The sequence below is a fragment of the Brachyhypopomus gauderio genome, chromosome 15 (assembly GCF_052324685.1).
Source record: "Brachyhypopomus gauderio isolate BG-103 chromosome 15, BGAUD_0.2, whole genome shotgun sequence".
Classification (NCBI taxonomy): domain Eukaryota; kingdom Metazoa; phylum Chordata; class Actinopteri; order Gymnotiformes; family Hypopomidae; genus Brachyhypopomus; species Brachyhypopomus gauderio.
In genome coordinates this window covers 3230487-3251644 of record NC_135225.1, presented here as the reverse complement: position 1 = coordinate 3251644, position 21158 = coordinate 3230487, and the positions used below count along the sequence as shown (strand labels likewise).

At 46.6% G+C, this 21158-nt stretch overlaps 1 protein-coding gene across 7 annotated transcripts in view; it reads right to left on the bottom strand.

Annotated features, from left to right (window-relative positions):
- The window catches only part of marchf8 (membrane-associated ring finger (C3HC4) 8), a 60199-nt gene that overhangs the window by 16080 nt on the left and 22961 nt on the right, over window positions 1-21158 (bottom strand). For 5 of the 7 annotated variants that reach the window (XM_076974167.1, XM_076974169.1, XM_076974168.1 and 2 more), the window contains exon 3: window positions 2509-2559. The exons of 1 other annotated variant lie outside the window; for it this stretch is intronic. In XM_076974167.1, coding sequence (XP_076830282.1) covers window positions 2509-2559 — 51 coding nt within the window. Of the gene's footprint in view, window positions 1-2508; window positions 2560-12011; window positions 12391-21158 lie in introns of those variants that run through there. One more of the 7 variants, XM_076974173.1, reaches the window with a different exon arrangement.

Sequence of the window (21158 nt, the reverse complement as noted above, 5' to 3'; positions counted from 1 at the left end):
GTACATATTATTGTGTATATATTCCATTTTAAATATGGACAGAGTCTCCCAAAAGTGAAAATTGAATGTGTATTAAGTCTATCCTTTTTCCCCCAGTTCCTGACGAACTTTCCTTACTTTTGAGGCAGCCTATGTCTTGTGTATTTACATACTGCAATGGTCTATGAACAGTCACAGTCAAACCTGTGTTACCCATGTCAGTAAAACTTATTTAATTAAAAGTACTACATAAGTAAACATTTTATTAGTGTTCATTTTATTGGTAGCAGCTGTAGCTATATAAGATTGTAGACTTGTTGACCAAACATTTGGCTGGTAATAACATGCATATGGTGTGACATGTTGACCTCGTAACCTTCTGATCAACAGTGTATTGAGGGAGATGAATGATGTCAGTCACCAGTCGAGGTGAGGAGATCAACTGTGTTAGTGAGCGAGTAATGTTTTTCCCCTGTCACCGGCATGTGGAGGTTGGCCTTGGTGAAGGTGTATGAAGTCGATCATAACATCAAATTTAAGCCAATTCAAAATCAAAAATCACACACAGAGATATGGATATGTGAGGAAATAAGGGAGTGTGTTTAGACACAGACGACAAACACGAGCACAGGCAGGCAGACAGATGCCAGACATTCATTACTGTCCTTTCAGAAGATGATCAGACTGAGGACAGAATCTGGGCTGACAGGGACCAGTTACAGGAAACTGGAGACACACTCAGGAGGACATGATGGACCGAAAACATGAAAAGATCCCAGTGCTGACAGAACAGGTCAGTCATTCTTGGGACCCTCAGAGCTTTAAGCAGTCAGAACCTCTTCACACACTTTTTTGTGTTTGTGTGTGAGCCATATAAATATAGTCTCTCTTCCTATCCATCTTTCCTTCGTTCCTTCTACCTATAAATCAGCACCCTTGCCCCTCCCTTCAGCTAGCATGTCAACACACACACACACACACACACACACACACACACACACACACACACACACACACACACACACACACACACACACGTCTTGGCAAGGAGGAGAATTACATCCACACTAGACAACAAGGAGCCACTCCCCCAGAGGACTCCAAGCCCAAAGACACTCCCCGCCAGCCAAAATGAGTGTTGGGCTGCTTCAGTGTATATCCAGCAGGCATCCACACCTCCACCCGCACAGCACCGAGAGCTGCTGGAAACAGGGGCTAGAGGCTGTCGGAGGACAACCACGTTGCCCCAGACTCAACAGCCAAGCAGGTGACCCAAACATCTGTTAGCAGGCACAATGCCTTTATGTGCCAAAGGGTTCTTTGCTGTGTAGAAGTCCACTAAATCTGTACAGAGAGCCAGAGTGCTCCATGCCCGAGCCTAAGTAGCTGGCAGGCCTAGCCCTAGCGTGACAGCGCCTCTCCCTACCCAGCATGCCTGGCGGCACAACCACTCGGCAGTGCCTGGAATCACTGGCGTGAGTGACCATTTAGAGGAGGGGCTGTTTGCACCAGATGAATGGAACACGTGTAAGAACTATTTCACGGTTGACGAGAACCTGAAAGCCCTGGGAACAGAACCAAAAACTGCAGAAACATGCCTGGGTTTATTCCGGGTTTGGAACAAGTGTGTGCGTTTCAGTTAAACTGTGATCCTTTAACGTGTTCAGACTGCCGGAGTAAACGGAGTGCTAGCCCACGTCTGAGGGAAGAGTGAGAGATGGCCTCTACAGGACAAATGGCAGGTGACTGAAGAGGAGATGCGCCAGAGATAGAGATTAAAATTGTAGTGAAGTACACAACGTTTCCAGAGAAACAGGAAGTTCCTGACATTGTAAAAGCTCATAACATCTCTTGCAAGTAATACAATAGACGAGTCCTGCAGTAATGTGTGAGGAGGAATGGATGATAATCAATCCTTTCATGCCAGTTATATTATTTTAGTGGCTGTGTTAATAGATTTACATCTAGCACATCTAGATCGGTCGCAGGCTACAGTACCAGTTATTATTATTGAATTGCCATTTACATCATTCTTGATGAGCATGTTGATGTTTTTGTCTGGTCTATTGGAGAGTCATGTAGGATGTATTATAATAAAGGAGAATGAGCAGGATTGGATGAGAGGTGTGTAGAAGTGCACTAGAGGTGTGTTGGCCTTTCATGTTCGGACCTTATTTCTCAGTTACTGATTTGAACAAAACGTTCTGGCCATCAACCTCCTGAACATGCCACTCAATAAACATTCAGCTGGAAGTGTCTCTCGGTCTTCACAGCCTGCAAAATGATAGAGGGTGAAGACTAGCCTGGGAATTGCAGGAGCTGTCCTCCTGGAAAACTCACCATTACCTCGCTCTTCAATACATGCACAGGTAAGCCAAGGCTTGCAGACATGCATGCACATTGCACACACACACACACACACACATGCATGATTGTGGATCTGGCCCTCACGTACAAACATGCAGACGCATAAACAAACAAACAAAAACAGTTACTGTGCGAGAATGACGGACAGACAGATGTACACACCTTTGAAATATTACTGGCTCTGCTTGCAGAATGAACCAGCGGCTTCTCATTCTGTTGAGAGCAGGAAGAGAAAGACATCGTGTTAGCACAGACAACGGAAATGCTTTCATGTACACAGGCTGCATGAAAAATGGCAAACTTATCTGAAAACGCCTAATAGAACTCCATGGCACATTTAATACCTTGTAAAATATTAAACTCTACGCTGTCGGTTCAGAGGGAAAAGCCTGGCCAACGCAGTCAAAAAAATGTCACAGAAACTCCAAACTGTGAATGACTATAATGCAGAGTGATAAAAGGTCTCTTTAAAAATCTGCATATCGTGTGAGCCATTGTTATTTGCCTACGGCATGATCCAATCCTAGAGTGTCGGGAGGAGACTCATTTGCATGTTGCTAATTATGGATCAGTATAGGATTAATGTGAGCAGGGGGTTGTGCTGGCGTAGAGAGAAGTTACATGTTTAAGGATGCAGCGCTGAAACCCTGCAGACGCACTGGCCAGGCTGCAGACGCACTGGCCAGGCTGCAGACGCACTGGCCAGGCTGCAGACGCACTGGCCAGGCTGCAGACGCACTGGCCAGGCTGCAGACGCACTGGCCAGGCTGCAGACGCACGCAGGTTTCCAGCAGGAAACTGTGGCTCTCGGCGACAGGCAGACTGAACGACTGCAGTTCTGACCTCAAACTTCAGTCGTTTCCACGTAGCCAGACCAGGTCGGGAGTGCGGTGATCACATGACCAGGGAGCCTCGCGTACGCTTCCCCAGAACAGTTCTGCTACGTTTCCAGTTAAATGTCACCTCATTATCTGCTTTTTTGTGCACCCGGAGCCAAATTTCAGTCATTAATCAGACGTGTATAAGCAAAACCACCCAGCAACTGTCACCACTCCTCACCACCAGAAGACCTGAAACTCCACGATGCCACCGGCTGCATTTCAATCTAAAACATCCCTTCACAGCCCCCCATACAAATGCAGTTTGTTGGATGTCATGGGGGAAATGTACTACTGTGCTAAAATTCGCACTTGCTATTTGAAATACAGGAGTGCATGATCCCTAAATGACATGGTTAAAAAGAGGAAACAGAGACTGAAAGGTCCATTCAGGACCATGTAAAGTTGGCCTGTGCACGCACGCACGCACGCACACACACACACACACACACACACACACACACACACACACACACACACACACACACACACACACACACGGAATGATTTAACTGCACCAGGTGCACTATTAAATGCAATGGGCATATTAAATGCAATATTAAATGCATATTGGGCAACCTTGTCTAACACACACAAAAATGTGCAGTGGGCACAGCAGTGATGAGTATCTTTAATTTCTGACCACAGGACACAGGTGGATGTCCATGTTAAAGGTACATATCTTCCCCAGAGCCACAGATAACAGAGTGCATCACAGAATTCCATCAGGTGTCCCTCTGACATTTCAAGACTCTTTTTTCAACTCTCTCTTCCATGTGCAGTCATCTATCCTGGTGAGACCAAACCCTGTTCCTCCTGCCACACACTGGCAAGGTTACATCCATCATGCGTCTCCAGAACGTCCTGCCACCTGCTAGTGCCCGTCAAGCTCTTTCTAGCTCCAGCAGGCCCAGCTCGAGAAGAGCTTACACACACACACACACACACACACACACACACACACACACACACACACACACACATCCATGAGACAAAAACACAATCTGACCTGCACGCTGCAGTAACCTTGACTAAACAGAAGCTGGATCATTCACAAACAAACAAACTAAACAAAAACATGACGCAGGACCGATCACGTCGGGGGCCACGGTGACCGATAGCTGAAGAATGCACCGACGTACAGATACATTATGTTTCGCTGCGCAGAGTGGAGTGTGGCCTTGTGTAGGCAGGGTGTCGAGCCCTATGAAAATGAACATGGAGCAAACCTGCAAGAGCTTACTATGCACAAACAAGTCTAGTGTGTCTGTGTGTCTGTGTGTGTGTGTGTGTGTGTGTGTGTAAGTAATCTGGTGCAGAGAAGGACATGTTCTTTATCTTTAATTACTACACTGCTTTACACACAGCTCCTGCCCTCAGATGTTACCATGGAGATGGCGGTGATGGAGGACTGTGTGTTACATCCCTGCTGTTCTCCGCTTGGTACAGAAGAGCATTTCATCCACACAGATTTATAGATGGAGAGAGAGAGAGAGAGAGAGAGAGAAACGCATTAGGAACACTATGCTGATTAGAGACCCTCTCATGCAGGACCCTACAGCTACAAGTCATTCTGTCTTTGTAAACGGTGCGAGTACCATCGACCTGTTTGTTCCCTGAAACATGCACTGCACCACCCCCACTATCTGCCCCACCGCCCCCACTATCTGCCCCTTCTTCACCTGCGTGTACATGTCTGCAGGGACTCAAGGTCTCAGCAGATATGGTCCCATGTGAGAGCTGCACTATGGACACAGCAGCGTGTTGACCCAGAGGTGATTAAGAGCAGCTGGCGTCTCCCCAGACCCGAGACTCAAACTGGAAGAAGGAGCGATGCAGAGGTGGAAGAGGTGGTGAGGAACTACCCCCCCCCCCCTTACTACCCCCCCTCACTAACCCCCTTCACTTACCCCCCCCCTCACTACTCCCCCCCTCACCAACACCCCTCACTACCCCTCGCCGCCGCCCCTCACCACCACCCCTCAGGTTTAACGGCTCCAGCTGAGCTGAACAGGATGTCTGACCTTCGTGTCTGGAATTCCTTGTGGATGTTTGTGACGCTGGGAGAGAAAATTGCCGCTTTTTGGAATTTCTTTAATTGCCCCATTTTTCTGTCATGTGCCTCAACATGCTGGTGTCTGCGATCCTGGTATCAGCGGGGAGACTCCTGCCTTGCGAGGAGAGGAGGCAGGAGATGCATCTGGTCCAGACGGGTCCAAAACCAGCAGCTCTGCGTTCACACCGTCCTAATGCCATGGGAGCTTTTGTAGTAACCAAACTTCAGGAAAGATGAAAGCATTGGTAGATAGCAACAGTTCACCCAGTGGTGCTCCTGCCAGTTCATCTGAATCTTGGTGTTGGGTACTAACCGACCACACACAGGAAGACTCAGTCTGAACTGCTCTATACAGACGTTATCTCCCCTATTCAACAGCTTTAAGGGACACTGCTGTCTATAGTTGCATATTAACAGAAGATTACACCACCCAGCAATTTGGTGCGCTTCAGACTGCAAGGTGAACATAGTAACGAGCGCGGTAACGAGCTCGGCCTGGAGGTTGCCATCAGCACGCCAACGCTGGGAGGATGCAGGGTGCCTGGGCAGTGTAATGGTGGAGTGATGATTAGAGGAGAGCAGAGGGGCGGGGCAGACGTGAGGGCACCACACCCCCACACAAGGTCCCCCACACCACTCCAGGTGCAGTTGGCGTTTGCGCCTGCCGCACACGGCCCAAACCATCAGAGAGGTGAGAGACGGCCTTCTGGATAACACACCCAGTCAGCAATCAAACACTCTGCCACCTTTGACTCTCCAGATAAGAAGAACAGGTAGCAATTAGCTTCAGCCACACTGCATTCCCCACTACACTGTGCTGTAATTCAGGTTAGCAGCAGCTACTATTGCTAGGAATCGGCCAACACCTGAAACCCTGTTAAGAGCTCAGGAAGTGCAATAGGGCACACAGTGATTGCAGTGCTCCAGCCCAACACCCCCCCCGGCCCTCTCCTGTTGGGCCAGACATCCCCTCGCACACACGGGCAGACGGCGCCGGTGCCAGGGCTCTTGTTTCTGGGTCGCTGCGTTCCGGGTCTCTGCTGGGCACGTTTGTTTACAGACTCAGATGATCGCATTGCAAAGCCACAGGAGACACTCCATCATCCTGCAGAATAATTAAATATCCCCAAGACCCGGTGAGAGCGAGAGCCCCATCAAAAGGGCCGTGCCGACGTGGCGTCTGTCGCTGCTACCGAGGCCCAGAAGGGAGGCTCCACGTGCTGTGAAAACGTGCGATCTCTCAGAGTTAGCGTCATGGTGTCGTAGCTCTTGAAGTAGCTTCTACAGCTTCAGGCAATTTGGCGGAGGGTTTAAAGATGGGCCCCTATTAGGGATCGCGGCTTTGTTAAAACACTCAGTCCACCAAGCTGGTCACAGCAGTGCTGGAGATGTAACATTTATCCAGAGTATTCTAGCTGCCGTGAAAAACTGTGGATGTTCCTGTGGTTTGTCAAGGGCATCACTACCAAGGGAAACGGGCGTGGGGACAGGCCTGCTTCCAGTAGAACCGGTACGCTTCTAGTAGAACCGGTACGCATCTAGAAGAACCGGTATCATTTTATCCAGGTAAGCATCTTCCAAAATATAGGCGTGCCATTGAAGTCAAAGAATAGACATGCCAATCAGGCCGGAGGAAGGCATGCCAAGGCACTCTCTCTCCTGCTTTGTTTGTAGAGTCTCAACGGAGAAACGAAAGTTGATCGATGCCTCAGAAAGAAGATTGAATTATCCTGCGTGGAGAACTGGGGTTGATTCACCACTGACTGAGCAGAGAACACTGGCACCAGGCCCGGGCAGCGTCGGAGTCCTCCACACCCACTGTCTCAATATACCCTCCCACACCCTCCCCTACACCCACCCCCACCAATAGGAATAAGAGGAATATGGACACAGCTCCCAGCTGCTCATCTCCAACAAGTAAGAAACAAAAAGGGTTGAGTCTCTGTGAGGACGTAGGACTTTGAGGGAGGCAGGCACACACGCTTCACACGTGGCTCACACGTGGTTCACACGCGGTTCACGCACAAGCGCAGGAACGTGAGGGTGGCCTTCCACACCTGTGAAAACACCATCACGCCGTGTGCTTTCTGAGCAAACAAGAAACAATGAAGATTTCAATGAGCTAAATTCATGCCCATCAACAGCCTCCATTAAGGGGTGTTTTGTACAGTTTGAGTGGCTTTCTTCCCTGTCTGCTACAAACGCTTCTAATACGAGTGCAAGAAATCATACATACTCGTAAATCAAAAGAGCAGTTACAGCTTTTTACATGTCAGTAGTAGAGCACGCGTGAAGAATGCACCACTCCCACTTATCTGAATTAACACAAATGTTTTGTCAATATATAAAAACGTCTTATCCTGAGATACATCCACAGAAAGGAAATTGTGGTATTATTCTGAATGACTAAATGGAATGACACTCGTTAGAGAAAACAACAAAATACCAGCAGCCTTTGTGTGATCAGTTCTTTTCTTTATTCCACTAACCAGCTTTCAAAACACACACCGACATGGATTCACCTGCAGAGCAATCTTCCCAAACCAGAACTGGCTCCGCCCCCCCTGACACGCTTATGGACTTGACGCAAATTCAAACCAAAACACCACATGCAAATATGTGACATGCAAAAGATTTTAAATGGATTTACACTTCTTTCAGCTCCAGGTTAGATACCAAATCCTACGGCCAGAGCGCTGTGGAGGCAGCTCGCTGCTCTTCCCGACACCGACACGGTGCCCTCACGCTCGGCTACACCACCCTCGCCTTCCCCCATCAAAGCACCATGGAAAACAGCCGGTGTTTTCTAATTTCACCAGTACCGTCACCAGCATTGCGAGGGGCAAAACGGGTCTCGAGCACTTCAGCCAACATTGTGGTGAGATCTAGAGGCCCGAGGTGCAAGCCAGGCACTTCAAAGAATCCAGCTATGTAAAGTTAAAACAGAGAAATGCAGCTTTTCTCCTCGTTTCTCAGGTCTGCTGAAGGATGATGATCAGTGGAGATGTGAGAGCTTTCAAAGTGTGACACCCTCTCTTAGAGAGAGAAGCCAGAACAAGAGAGCGTGAGACATGCGGACAGAGTGACTGATGCAATTAGACATCTGACATCCAAGTCAACACCATTTCTCTAGTATTTTTCCCATTATTATTTAATTGTTGGCAGAGAAATCTTCATGTTTTTTGTGGCAAGACATCTCAGATCCCATACAGTAATGACAAAGCAACAAATATATTGCAACATCACTTCGACAGACGTGAGGATGTGTGACCCAAGCTGGTGGAGTTCACAAGAGTTCACGTGCTGCACGTTCCCCAGGGAACCGAGCAGTTCCGTGTAACCCAGGTGGATCTCAGCATACATTCAGACACCAGCAGGCAAAATCAGCAAAGGAAGACCAACGTCTCACTGCTCAGTGTTCACTTGGAAGTGTCCAGGAGCAGCGAGCTGACCGTCGGTCAGTCCAAGCCCACAGCCCTGCTAACAGACCCTTCCAGACACCGCGGAGTAACATTCACATATCAGCACTGGCAGCAACATCCAGAGAGACTTCCACATATTTCTCTCCAGGCAGCACGTGCGCTATCCAAGAAGCAAACCCATGACCTTGGAATTGTTTGTACTTTATGCTACTTGCTTTACAGGGTGAGCTTCAGGACCACCGTCCCACAGGGGAGCCGAAGGTGGGTCTCATCACAGAGGCGGGCCATGACAGCCACTTTGCTGGGGCTGGGTTTCGCAGTTAGGCTTGCAAAATTCATCGTTTTGTAATGGAAGATTTATTTACTTTTACAGTGTTCCGTTGTATGCCTAATTGCCTCCAAACCCCAGGAGCACGTTGAAAATATCAACCTCGTTTAAATTCAATTTTGGCATGCAAACATGAAAAAGGAGATTTTCTGTGGGGGTGTGTGCAAGGGTTTGTTTTAATGGCAATCTTAGGCACCGTGTTGTGGACCACAGTCTCTACACTCCACTGATTGAAAAGCTATAAATATTTTTATTTCAGGCATTTCAACATGTATGGAAAAGTGATTCTTTTTCATATCAGTCCATGGTGCACCATATCGGCACCATGGCGTCACATTGAAATCAATACGGGGGGGTGACCAGAAGGCAGATTACCAGAAGGCCACGTTCCTCAAGTTGCTTCAAGATAGAAGAGTGATCCTGAATGAACAGGATGTGCTACTGTAATCAATTTAAAAGTGTCCACAATCAAACTGTACTAATGACTGCAGTGTCACACAACACCTTAGACCAGGCAGCAGCACAGAGACACTACTGTCCAACAAACTCCTGCACATTTCTGCTGTTTTTATTAGGCGAAGAAACCAAGTGCCCTATAGACCATTATCTGCCATGCTCATCTCCAGAGACCGAGACAGGAAGAGAAGGAACAGCTCTGATGGTCTGGGCTGCCGCTTGGTGCATTTCAGTGGTTTACAGGGTGTAACAACAAGCCTCAGGGGCATCTGAAATACAGTAGCCTTCATCGTCCTAAGGAGAACCATTGCAGAGCTCACAGACATGTACACTAAAGCCATAAACCACTCACTTCTCCATTTTCACACAGAATATATGAGCCAATATGATCAACGCCTGCTTCGGGAAAATGCTGAAGGGGTCACGATTACCCTTAGACTGCAGATTTACTCAGATTTTGGAATTAAAAGAGGAAGTCGCAGGCCTGCTAATTCTGGTAAGAGGGACATCAACGTGACTACTGGAGTGTGAAACGTGCAACCCGGGTGAGCAAACTCCTCTCTGGAGAGTGCAGCGAACAGGAGGCTCGGTGGTTTCCAGCCAATCGCAACCTGCTGAACCGAAGACGATCCTGCGTGGCCGTGAGAGGAGTCTGCGAGAGCAGGACGTGGTGCAGCACAGCAGGCTCCCGCGGGCCGGACCACCGCTGGCCACAGGGGCTTTCTGAAGGAAACTAATCTGCTCAACAAAGGATCGGGCTCAGGTAACAGGAGCAAGAGGAGCCCCTACGAGGAACAACGAGTGACTGTGCAGAGACACACTGTGTGCGTGCATGTGTGTAAAGTGAAAGAAGACAGAAAGGGGAACAGAAAATGAAAGAATAAAAAAATAATTAAATGAAAGCTTATATATATATTATATATATATAGATGAGACAGTGCTAGAAAATGACCATCTTCATTGACAGTGGAATCTCGGGAATGTCCTACTGTGAAATTGAAGCACATATTTGAAATCTAACATTTAGCAACATTAGAAGACTTGTTCCCTGTTCTAAGAAGTTGATCAGAGTCTTTCCTGTTACCTCAGACCCAGTGACTGCCCACAACTGCCAACATTTAATGCGTCTGATTCCTGACCGAGAAGCTGTGCACCGCCACTACATCAAACAGGACGGCTGTCCTGCACGTGCCTTCTTTATCATTCAGGAGAGGACACCGTGACGTTCGAGGGCACTGCTTTGGTCAGAGCAACACCTCCAGATAGGTTATCTGGCCAGTTCCACTTCACGTGACCCATGTTTGGTGAGGGCCTGTATCTCGACCCTTATGACATCAGGATAAACGCAAGTACTGCGCTAATCGTGTATGAAATCCCTTGTCACTACTGACAGACACTCTCACACTCACACACACACACACACAGATCATCTTCCATCTGCAAGACGTTCAACTGCCCCCTGCTGAGAAGCCTCTCCTGAGCTGTGGACAGCCTGCAATGGTGTTCATCCTGCAAGCTGGTGTAAGCGTGGCAGAGAGAAATGGGGGGGGGGGGGGGGGGGGGTGTTACCTGCAGCTGAAACACGGAGCACATCTTCCTTCACTGTGGAAGCAGACGCTCACCAGCAGCCATGAGTCACATGACCAACTAGCCCCCCCCACTGCCACACCACCCTGCTGCTAGACTTTCACACAAATTGTCCAACGCCGCACGTCCGTTAACGATGCGGTTTGCTAAATTGCCAGAATCCTGCAGACCGGCGGTGGGCCACAAGGCCAGTGCGTGAGAGTGCACGGGAGAAGCTAACAGCAGGCGTGGCCACCAAAGAGCGCTTCATTCAGCAACGGCCCAATGGCAGCTAATGACTCGTAATGGCGGTTAATGGCACTCGGCGAGGAAGAAGAGGGCGAACGCCAAACAGCGTGCGGGCCAGAGTCGGTGTCAGAGTCAGGCCCTGCTGGAAGTCCTACATCACCACAGTCCTGCAGCCTGAAGGCCCCCGATAGGGTGACAGACGACACTCTGCATCTGCACTCGACCTGATGCAGCTGTCAGCATGGCTAATCAGGCAGGAAACCATTACTGCCGCAGTCAGACCACGACCAGCTCAAAAAAAACCTGCCGTCTGGAAGAGAAAGAGGCGGCCGGGCATTGTCCGGCCCCCCCACACACACACACGTTCCCACAGCACCGTGTGTGAGGGGCCGGCACAAAAAACATTGTGAAGCAAATACAAGAGAGAATGGAGAACGGCTCCCACAGCTGTGAGCCACAAACCAACACTAGCACAACAAGCCATCATTTCTCCATACGCACTGCACGCACACACACACACACACACACACCCATCTGCTGCACAGAGCGAGTCAACTCTACATAACCGGTCTCACCATAACAACCAGTGCTCCCCTAACACCCAAGGCTTCATCCTCTGCGCTGGATCACCACACCACACCATAGATCCACACTTACATGAACCTAGACAAGACGAACACACAACGGACAGACAAGCATGTCGTATTTACCTGAAACTTCATTTCCCAACAGGAATGCATGTGAAATCCTCTACATGGGAAGCAACGTGTCCCTTTCCTCGCGGCTCGTCTTGCTCTCTTACTCCAAGTCAGTCTCACACACACACAAACCACTTAGAGAAAAATCCTGTTGATGAGGTGACATGTAAACCCAGTGTGACGAGGTTTGTCTGAAGGAGGAAGCAGACCGGCAGTGTCCGAGGTACAGCAGAAACGAGCTCGATCGATATGAGATACACACACACTCACATGTCTCTTGCCACACGCGCGCACACACACACAACTAGAAAAGAATAATGCTCTACATTCACATTTCCTTAGAATACAAACTCGTCAGCCACTACTTGACAAGGTTTGCTCCAAGCTCTCAGTCAGTAAGTCCACCCACAAACCACTTCCTCCAGCTGACTCCAATAAGCTGGGACAACCTCATGAATTATTCATGAGGAGGCGGTGCTGAAGCAGGATATCACTTTCTCTATGACTGTGTTGCAAGACCCAACACTCTGGTATTTGACAAAGATCCCATCTTTTGGTCACTATTGGGTCGTGGCTGAGCTCACTAGATAAAAGCTCTCTCTGTCCTCTACTGTCTACGAGTTTCTAATGCAGTAAGAGGCTTTCAGAAAAAAAAGATGATCAAGTCTTGTGTTGACACACTGCAACTCAAGAGCACGTTGAAGCCAGCAAAAGATAGGGAGAGTCTATTAACACAATGAAAGAAACAGCAAAAACGAGAGAGAGAGAGAGAGAGAGAGAGAGATATTGGGGATGCTTCAATAAGTAATGAGTAATGATGCCAGAGAGTAATGATTTAGAGGAATTAGCTGCACATACTCCTGTTCCACTCCACACCTGCATCTTACACAATAACCCAACCACTTCACAAACAAACTCAGCACTCACCCCCCCCCCCTCTCTCTCTCTCTCACACACACACACACACACACACACACCACATTCAACAAAAGGGCATGTAGACAAAAATATATATTTAAAAAAATGACCTAAAACCTTCCGTTCCAATTCATGAAGACATTTCTCCAGGCCGTTGTGTCTAGATTCCACCCTTGAGCCTACAACCCATCGTCAGTTAACCAGAGCAAATCTGCTGAACACTACAAGACTCACTGCAAAGAAAATAAGAAGTAGAATACTGAACATTTATTGGGACCCCATTATGTTTGCCATTACCTTGGCCGTTTCATAAACTATTGGATTACTCCTGTATTTTGTTGTTCTTTTGTAATCGTGTCTTTTAGATAAGATCCAGACATTTAGATAAGAAATATGAACATACAGTACATTACTTACATAATACAATTGATATGTGGTATATAACCAGCACCAGGCAGAAAATCACAAAGGGAAATGACAACAGCAAAGTCTCAGTTGTGTAAACACCCCCATGAAGGATCTTTTATGTACAGTGTCTGTGCAGTATTGTCACCCTGGCCTCCACGTCGTTGGTCTTCAGCCATATCTAACGCTGAATACCACTGGCACGCCATCGCCCTTGCACACTTTCAGTGGGAGGTGTTTGCCTTAACACTTTCAAACATTCATTTCGAACTGTCTTTGGCATATGTTCCTGTCAAACTGCCCATAGTAACCGGAGAAGGATCAGGGTGTGACAGTTTCAAAACTGGTTTTACAGTTTGAGGAACATTCCACGACACTGACTTCTGAGATTTTCAAATGGTAAAAAATAAATAAATAAATAAATAATAAAGCACCCGATTAAAGTGCCAAGAAAACCAAGACGTTCATTCCATACTTCAGGGCATTTCACGAGGTGATTGGCTCTCTCTGTGAGGACTTATTCAAGTTATTGTGAACTGAGACAATGCACATATCTCAACTTCTTGGGCGTTGATAAAAATCTGAGCAGCTAAGGGAAACCTCCAGAAAGCCGATTTCAATTCTTTAAACCCAGAACTGTGAAAAGCGGCGTGTGAGGTTTGTTTTTGGATCATTAAACTTTTTCGGATTTAAAACCAAATAGTTTGGGTTCCCTTGCGTTCGGCGCAGGTCAGGTTGGGAGGGGGAACCGGTGGCAGGCCCGTGGGGGTCAGCTGGGGTCGCCCTGGTAAAGAGCAATACGGTTGCCAGCCACTTAATGAAGCAGACACTCACCGCACTGCCCACCTGTGCTGCTAAACAGCCGCCCTGTCAGAACTGCTCGTCGCTATTTCAATCTCCCCTGCGTGGACTTTAGCCTCTCAGCTAGGTGCAGAATGAAAGGCTCGCACTGCTGTTAGCGATGGACAGCAGACACACTCCCCACAGGCTTCAGAAAATTCAAGGAGAGGGAGATTATGAGGAAGGTTATGCCTTTGTCAGAGACAGCAAGTGGTTTGAATAGTCTTGTCTTTAGACACTGGAACATTCAGCTGTATTAACTTATTTTAATACATCACACATCAATGAAGACTACTTACACTTTGTTAAACCATAAGCAGTTCAGTAAAACATTCATCACATCAATTGGAAACGTCAATAAAATGAGCAATCAACTGAAAAATAGAGCAGGAAAGAGAATGTTAGCATTCATTCAAATATAAGTGGATAATTGGGGAAAAATTACTTCTGTTCCGCTCTTGATAGTTAATAAAAAAAAAATACAAAAGCATTCAAAAGCATGAATTCTGTTTATTAATCAAAAGTGAATTTTGTGGAAGCCAATTTATTTCTTTTTAATTTTCAGGGTTAATATTAGTTTATCTACAGTGCTTCTTTGGTCATTTACTCTGTGTTTAAACAGTAAAATTAAGGGGGATGAAGAAGGGGAGAGATAATGAGAGAGAGAGAGCGAGAGAGAGAGAGAGAAAGAAAGAAAGACAAAGAGTGTGTTGGTGAGAGAGAACGAGTACTAGAGAGAGAGGAAGGGAGTACTAGAGAGAGAGAGAGAGAGCTAAAAGAGAATGCTGGAAAGAAAGAAAGAGAGAGAAATATACTGTAGGTAAGAATAGCGAAGAGGGAGAGAGCACAGACTCTGCCGGGCTAAATCAGACCAAAATAATAATAAAAAAAAGACATCAGATAACCTCTGGGGCATGAAATTGCAATGTAATAGTCCTTTCAGTCCATATTCAAAAATAAAATCATGCATACTAATGGGGGCCAGAGGCCGATCTTCTCCAGAGAGCACTCCATAAGGAGAAGGACAAGTGACAGGCTTACCAAGTCCATCATGTTTAAATACAGTCACAGACCACCACCCCACCTGCATTCATTAGCCCCCATCTGACGAAGTCATTAAGACTTTTCCCCCTGAGAACATAAAAAAATCCATATAGCAAATATACTTTTCGTCCACAATACGTAATCCGATTTACATACACAGTATATTCACACATTTCTGTGGGTAGGTGGATTATTTATGATAGATTTAAAATGTAACTACTACTCAAAAAGTCTGAAAGCCTACATGTCTTGAAATAGCAACGAGTGCACCTGTTGTTTAGGGATAAAACTCCTGAGGCCTCATTCTGGGAAGCGCTCTCCTCTTCTGCCGGGCTATTTTTACGAGCCCAGGCGGAAGCCCGAAACGTCTCGGCCACAAATGACGCATGCTCCAGAAGTGGGAAAGTCTATCAGCAGTCCAAAAACCACCGGCAAGCCGAGAGCTTGTGGAGTTCAGACCCTAGACGTGACAGCACAGAACCACGGCAGGGTCTTCTGCTTTCAAATTAACGCACGCGCTGCTCAAGAACTGGGAGACAGCGACTCAGGGGCTGTGCCAGTGGTACCTGCAATCAGCACTGCAGAGAAATCCTTCATGAAAAAAAAATATATATATATATATATATATATATATATATATATATATATATATATTTTCCTTCTCTTGCTTATATCCACTGAATTTTGCATGGCTTTCATTAACGTGGAATACATAGCATTCTAGCAAGATCTGATTTTCATGTAAAAGGTGTTGCTATATTATTCATAGAAGGTAACTGAAAATAGTGCTATAGGCAAAAGGGAGCGCACAGAGAAGTGAATCTCCCTTCTCAGCCTCCCCCGGGTACCTTACCTTTGAAGAATGTCAGAGAACATTGCAGTGCCACACAAGGAACACTTTTTGCTCATCGTAAGACATGAAATGTTTGCAATCCATTACGAACCGACTCGTCGGTGTGTTCACACTAAACATTTGTACCAATTAGTCGGAGAGAAATAACAATGGATTCCGTACGGCTGATGCCATGAACAGAGAAACTGAATGCTAGCTGTTGCTAGCGCTGACCTGAACCACCGATTCATTTGAATACAAATTGCGTAGAGCAAAATCACAAGATCTAGCTGTATATTTTCTACGACCAGTCATTTTCACAGCTTTGTTACTATAGGCAAATATGTGAACAAAATTTGTGAAAACACCCCCACACTACATTTCTCCTCCATTAAAAAAAATTGTTCCCAAAAGCTGAAAATTGATGCTGGAATTATGATAACTATTGCTGCAACAGCCTAGAAACACTACTTTATGATAATAGGGTTTAATATAGCCATGACTCCAAAAATCCCACCTAAGACTTTACCTGAGCGCTGTTCTACCGACAGGGTCTGAAGATGCAGTTGGTGCACTGCTCTTTACGCAAAGTGCTGCCTGCCAAGCCAGATGGTGAAGCCCGTTAGAGAAAACAACCATGTACTTAAAGCCCTTTGGACACCCAAGGGAGCTGATGGATGTGTGCAGTACCATCACATTCAAAAGCTAAATCAATGGAGCAGGTTTTGCCTACACATCTACACTTGGCAGCCTATCAGTGTAATTAATGGAGTTTAAACACCATTACGTGGCCTAATTCAGTGATTGGTACGTAAAGTATAAACTCTGTTCTACTTTCACTTCCAGAGCGGGCTGTGTGAGTTACAGCAACTAGCAGAACCTGCCGCTGGGAGCGGAGACCTTCCAGGATGAGTGTGGCGTGGCGGCAGGTCGAGCCCCAAGGCGAGGCCGCCTAGCTGGGGAGAACGGTGAGGAAAGCTGCAGGGCTGGAGCTCAGACCAGGCCTCAAACTGGAAATCCCCCCCCCCCCCTCATCTCAAACATGGTTTCCCACACTCGCAGAGAACACGAGTCATGTGAAACTTCAAGAGGAAGGTGTGGAGAACCGGGAGCTCCTACAGCTGCACACGTGAGCCCAGCGAGGGACACGAAGCAGACGGACATCAAGAGGACATCAGCATCTCAAGGACAACATAGATTTCCTGGGTCAGACAAAAGTAAATATCAGAGAGGTGTGGGAAAAAAAATGAACGTTTCTCTCCAAACTACAGTGAAATACGACCCAGGCCATTCTGAACAGCTCTGTTATAGTATGAAGCCATATTTTGTAAAGTTGTTTTGTAGGTGAAGGAAAAATACGCCAGCTTGCACTGGCCAAGGACTGGTGAACCAGTGGCTGGTTCGAAGCTGATAGTGGCCACCCAATGAAGCTTCAAACTGCCAACCTCACTGGACCAGACAGTTCCTGGGACCAGAGGAAGGACGGAGAGAAGGATCATCAGATGGTTCCCTCTGCACAGCGCAGTGCCGAGACACGGGAGCATCTTCTTAGCTCGGTGATCTCTTTCCTTTCCACTTACGCCGGTTTATCTTTCATGCGCTGAAAGCATTGTGTTCGTGCCCTCCTTCAGTCATTCTGAAGAGTTCAGCATCACACTCAGCCTTGCCTGCTAAATATTTCACTACGGTCTTTTTTTTGTGCATTGCACATATTGAAACAGAGAACCAGAAATGCACATGGGGTTTAAATTTGCTCTGCTTGTTAGAAAGAGAAATGAAGAGGATTAAATAAAAAAACACTACTGCTTTGAGCCAAGATTATACACTCACAGCCTAAAATAATTCTCATATTAGGGTCTTAGAAGCCACAAATGTACTGTGTCTGAAATACTGCAATTCAGTCTTGCCCCAAGGTCAACCTCAAGGTCAACATTTAAGCGATCTTTAAGAGGTCTTTAACATTTCCTTCTCACCGCAGGCTGCTAGCTACTGTTGCTAGTCGTTTAGATAAAAACTAGGCCTTTTATGTAGTCTGGCTCCAACGGGCAGAAACACACTCAATAATAGTAACTGAGCCCTTAGATGGAGTTAGAGGAACCACGCTATGAACCACAGGACGCATCTGTGGGTAGTGACTCTGTGGGCGGCGGCTCTGCGGATAGCACTTGGGCTGGAACACATGGAGGCCCTGCAGATGATGTGTGGAGCGCCTCACGACCGTGGAGACAGAGCTTCTGATCAAGAGCACTCGCAAGGACCACTGCGAGGGGGGGATTTGAGGAGGGAGGGTAAACTTCCTAGCTTACCACAAAGCAGCAGAGGTATAAATGTCTGCGGGAGCACCCATCCAGCGCTGTGCCAACGTGTCTCCATGACATCAGCCCATTTGTGTCTTTACAAGCCGGGTGGGTCATCACCCCTTGCCGTTATCTCAGTGAGCGGTCGGCCATTTTACCGTCAAGGCACCCAGCTACGAGAGCAAAGCCATGTAATTGCAAAGGTCTGCAAAGATCAGCTAAGATCGGCCTACAAAATAATAATAATAGTAAGGAGCTGCTCTGGGCCAGTTAAGTCTCTACAGGGAGATTCTGAAGGCTGTTCTCCCTAATGGTCTTCAGCAGGTTACACAGCATAGCACAGATTGAACAGATGTGCACCGTGCACAGACCTCTGGGCGTCTGTTGGAGCTCCACAAACTCTCAGCTAGGGCTGGTTCCTCCATCTGTTCCTGGGCTTGCATCTCTGGCACAGTTTGCCATTTCCATGGGGCAAAAGAAATCCCTTTTCATCCCATAAGCAGACAGAGGCCTAAAGTAATCTACGTTCCCATTCGTCATCCATCAGTATCTGAATCATTGGGGAGGAAGAGAGATTTGCTATGACTAAACTGCCCGAATTGGGCCTGTAGTCTGGAAGCGTTGAGGGTTAGAGATAACAGGCCTGTTTCTTCAGATCTATGTGAGAAAATGTGAAACCCCAGTGACGAAGGCCAGGCTTTCAATTATTTGCAATTAATTAGAATAAGGAGCTAATCTGGAAGATGTGATTGACACTGGTAATGAGGAAACCGAGAGAGCCCAAGTGCTCTTGAAATCCATCTTGAAACGGTTTTCAAAAAATCCTAGAAGCCATTTTCTCCTGAATAAATGGAAAACCAAATTCATGATCTTCAGTCAGCAACTAAATCTTCTGTCTGGATGGATTTGGAGCCAGGGATGTGGCTTAATTCTTTCATTTCCACATCATTGACCTTTAGTTAAAAGTTAAAAGAAGAATCCACTTTGTGCAGTAAGACTTATTTCACTTGCTCCGTCAGGCATGCTTATGTGCAAATTAAAAATGTTTTAACACTGTAATAAGGAGTGTTATCTTCATTATTCACAAGCTGGTGTTCAAGAACTCCATAGCGTTGTTGTCAGTTATGTCCAAGAAACATCTCTATACTCAAACTGTTGCACAGGTTAACTGGGTACAGGGAACAGGGAATACCTGTATAAGAACTAACGCATGATTCAGTAACAGGTACAGAGTGTAACTTTACAGAAACAGCCACATAGCAATGCTCAATGTCTCAGCGGAGATGTCTCTGAATATATACATTGGTTGCCCATTGACCCATGAGGTTGAATAAAGGTTCAATCAATTGTAGGTTGTTGCTCTGTGAGTCAATTCATTGGTGTATGTGGATATATGAAGGCAGTCTTACACCCCAAGCCATGTGAAGTGCTTCTGCTGTATACCACTGAATGTAATGGAAAAGACGTGGCGTCAAGAGTGGGAGCAGCACTTGGGTAAGGAACGTAGGGGGCACCAGGCTGCCAGGCCGCATTCAGCTCTGCACCAAATCCCCCCCCCCCCCCCCCCCCCCAAATTAGCACTGCTGTAATGAAAATGTCATTTCTTGTTTACTACGCCTGAAACTCATCATCTGCAGCACAGCACACCATTTCGCATTTAAAAGGCCATCCATTTGGGAGTCTGCTCGCCGTGGCACGTCTGTTAGCATTCAGAGTGCTGAAATCTGAAAGTTTGCCATTTGAAAGGAAAGAGGCGGGGTGAAAAGACAACAGTCTTCCACTCAAGCAAAACTAGCTAGCAGGCGTTTACAAATGCTCCTTTCTGAGCTTAAAAATACAACAAAAAAAGGGGGGGGGGGGGAGTAGCTAAACTTGTCAATCAATCTGAACACCTATTAAAAACTAAAATACATCCCGTTTGGTTTTGGAGTGGTTATAATTGGTCATCGGGCATCCGCCTGCCTTGTGCAGTCCAGTAAACCCAGTCTAGGTGGTGCTGGGTGGTTCTTGCCTTTAATGTGGGGCGTGTGTTCAAGGTCGGGCTTGTGAAGGTTTGTGTGATTTTACTCCGCAAAACTCCAGTCACTGTCCCAACTCTTCATGCCTACCCTCTGTGGCTCTGGCAGCTTGACCTCAGCACCAGAGAAGTTCTCCAAAGGGCAAACGTGGGAACTTGGAACTGATTTCATTTAATTTCCCTAATGCACGCTAGGAGTTCACAGACGTATGCCAACTTGTTAATTAGCTAATTTTATTATTGGATACAGAGATCAAAATAGTCCAAAAAACAAAACAAACCAAAAACAAAAACATGTGCCTTGCATAACAGCATAGCAAAGCAAAGTGGCTTTGCCCATTATATTCTGCTAAAGAGTTCTTTTTTAGTAATTTAAGCCCTGGACACAATAGAGGGGCTGTGAAATGCAGCTTTCAAAAAGGGCATAACTACTCCTACCTCCACCAAAACACCACCTCCTGCTGGCTTTGTTCACTCCTACTGCTCTTGGAAAAACATTAGTCCCATTTATTTGTTTCGATCAACAATAAAAAGTCAGCCTTTAATAATTGTAAGGCAAATCTTCTGAAGGTATTCGAACAGCTTCGACTGGTCAGATGCTTCATACATACACTTGAGATGCTGAGATGAGCATATTTGTAAACAATGCGAATGTCGCACACACAGGCTCGGCTGGAAAGAGCTTCACTATTTAGTTGGTAATAGTGAGTAACGTGAGTTTTATCACAGCACCACAAGGCCAAATGATGAAGTCCTCCTTTGTTTTATTGATACTCAAGACATCATTCACTCCTTGAATAACAATC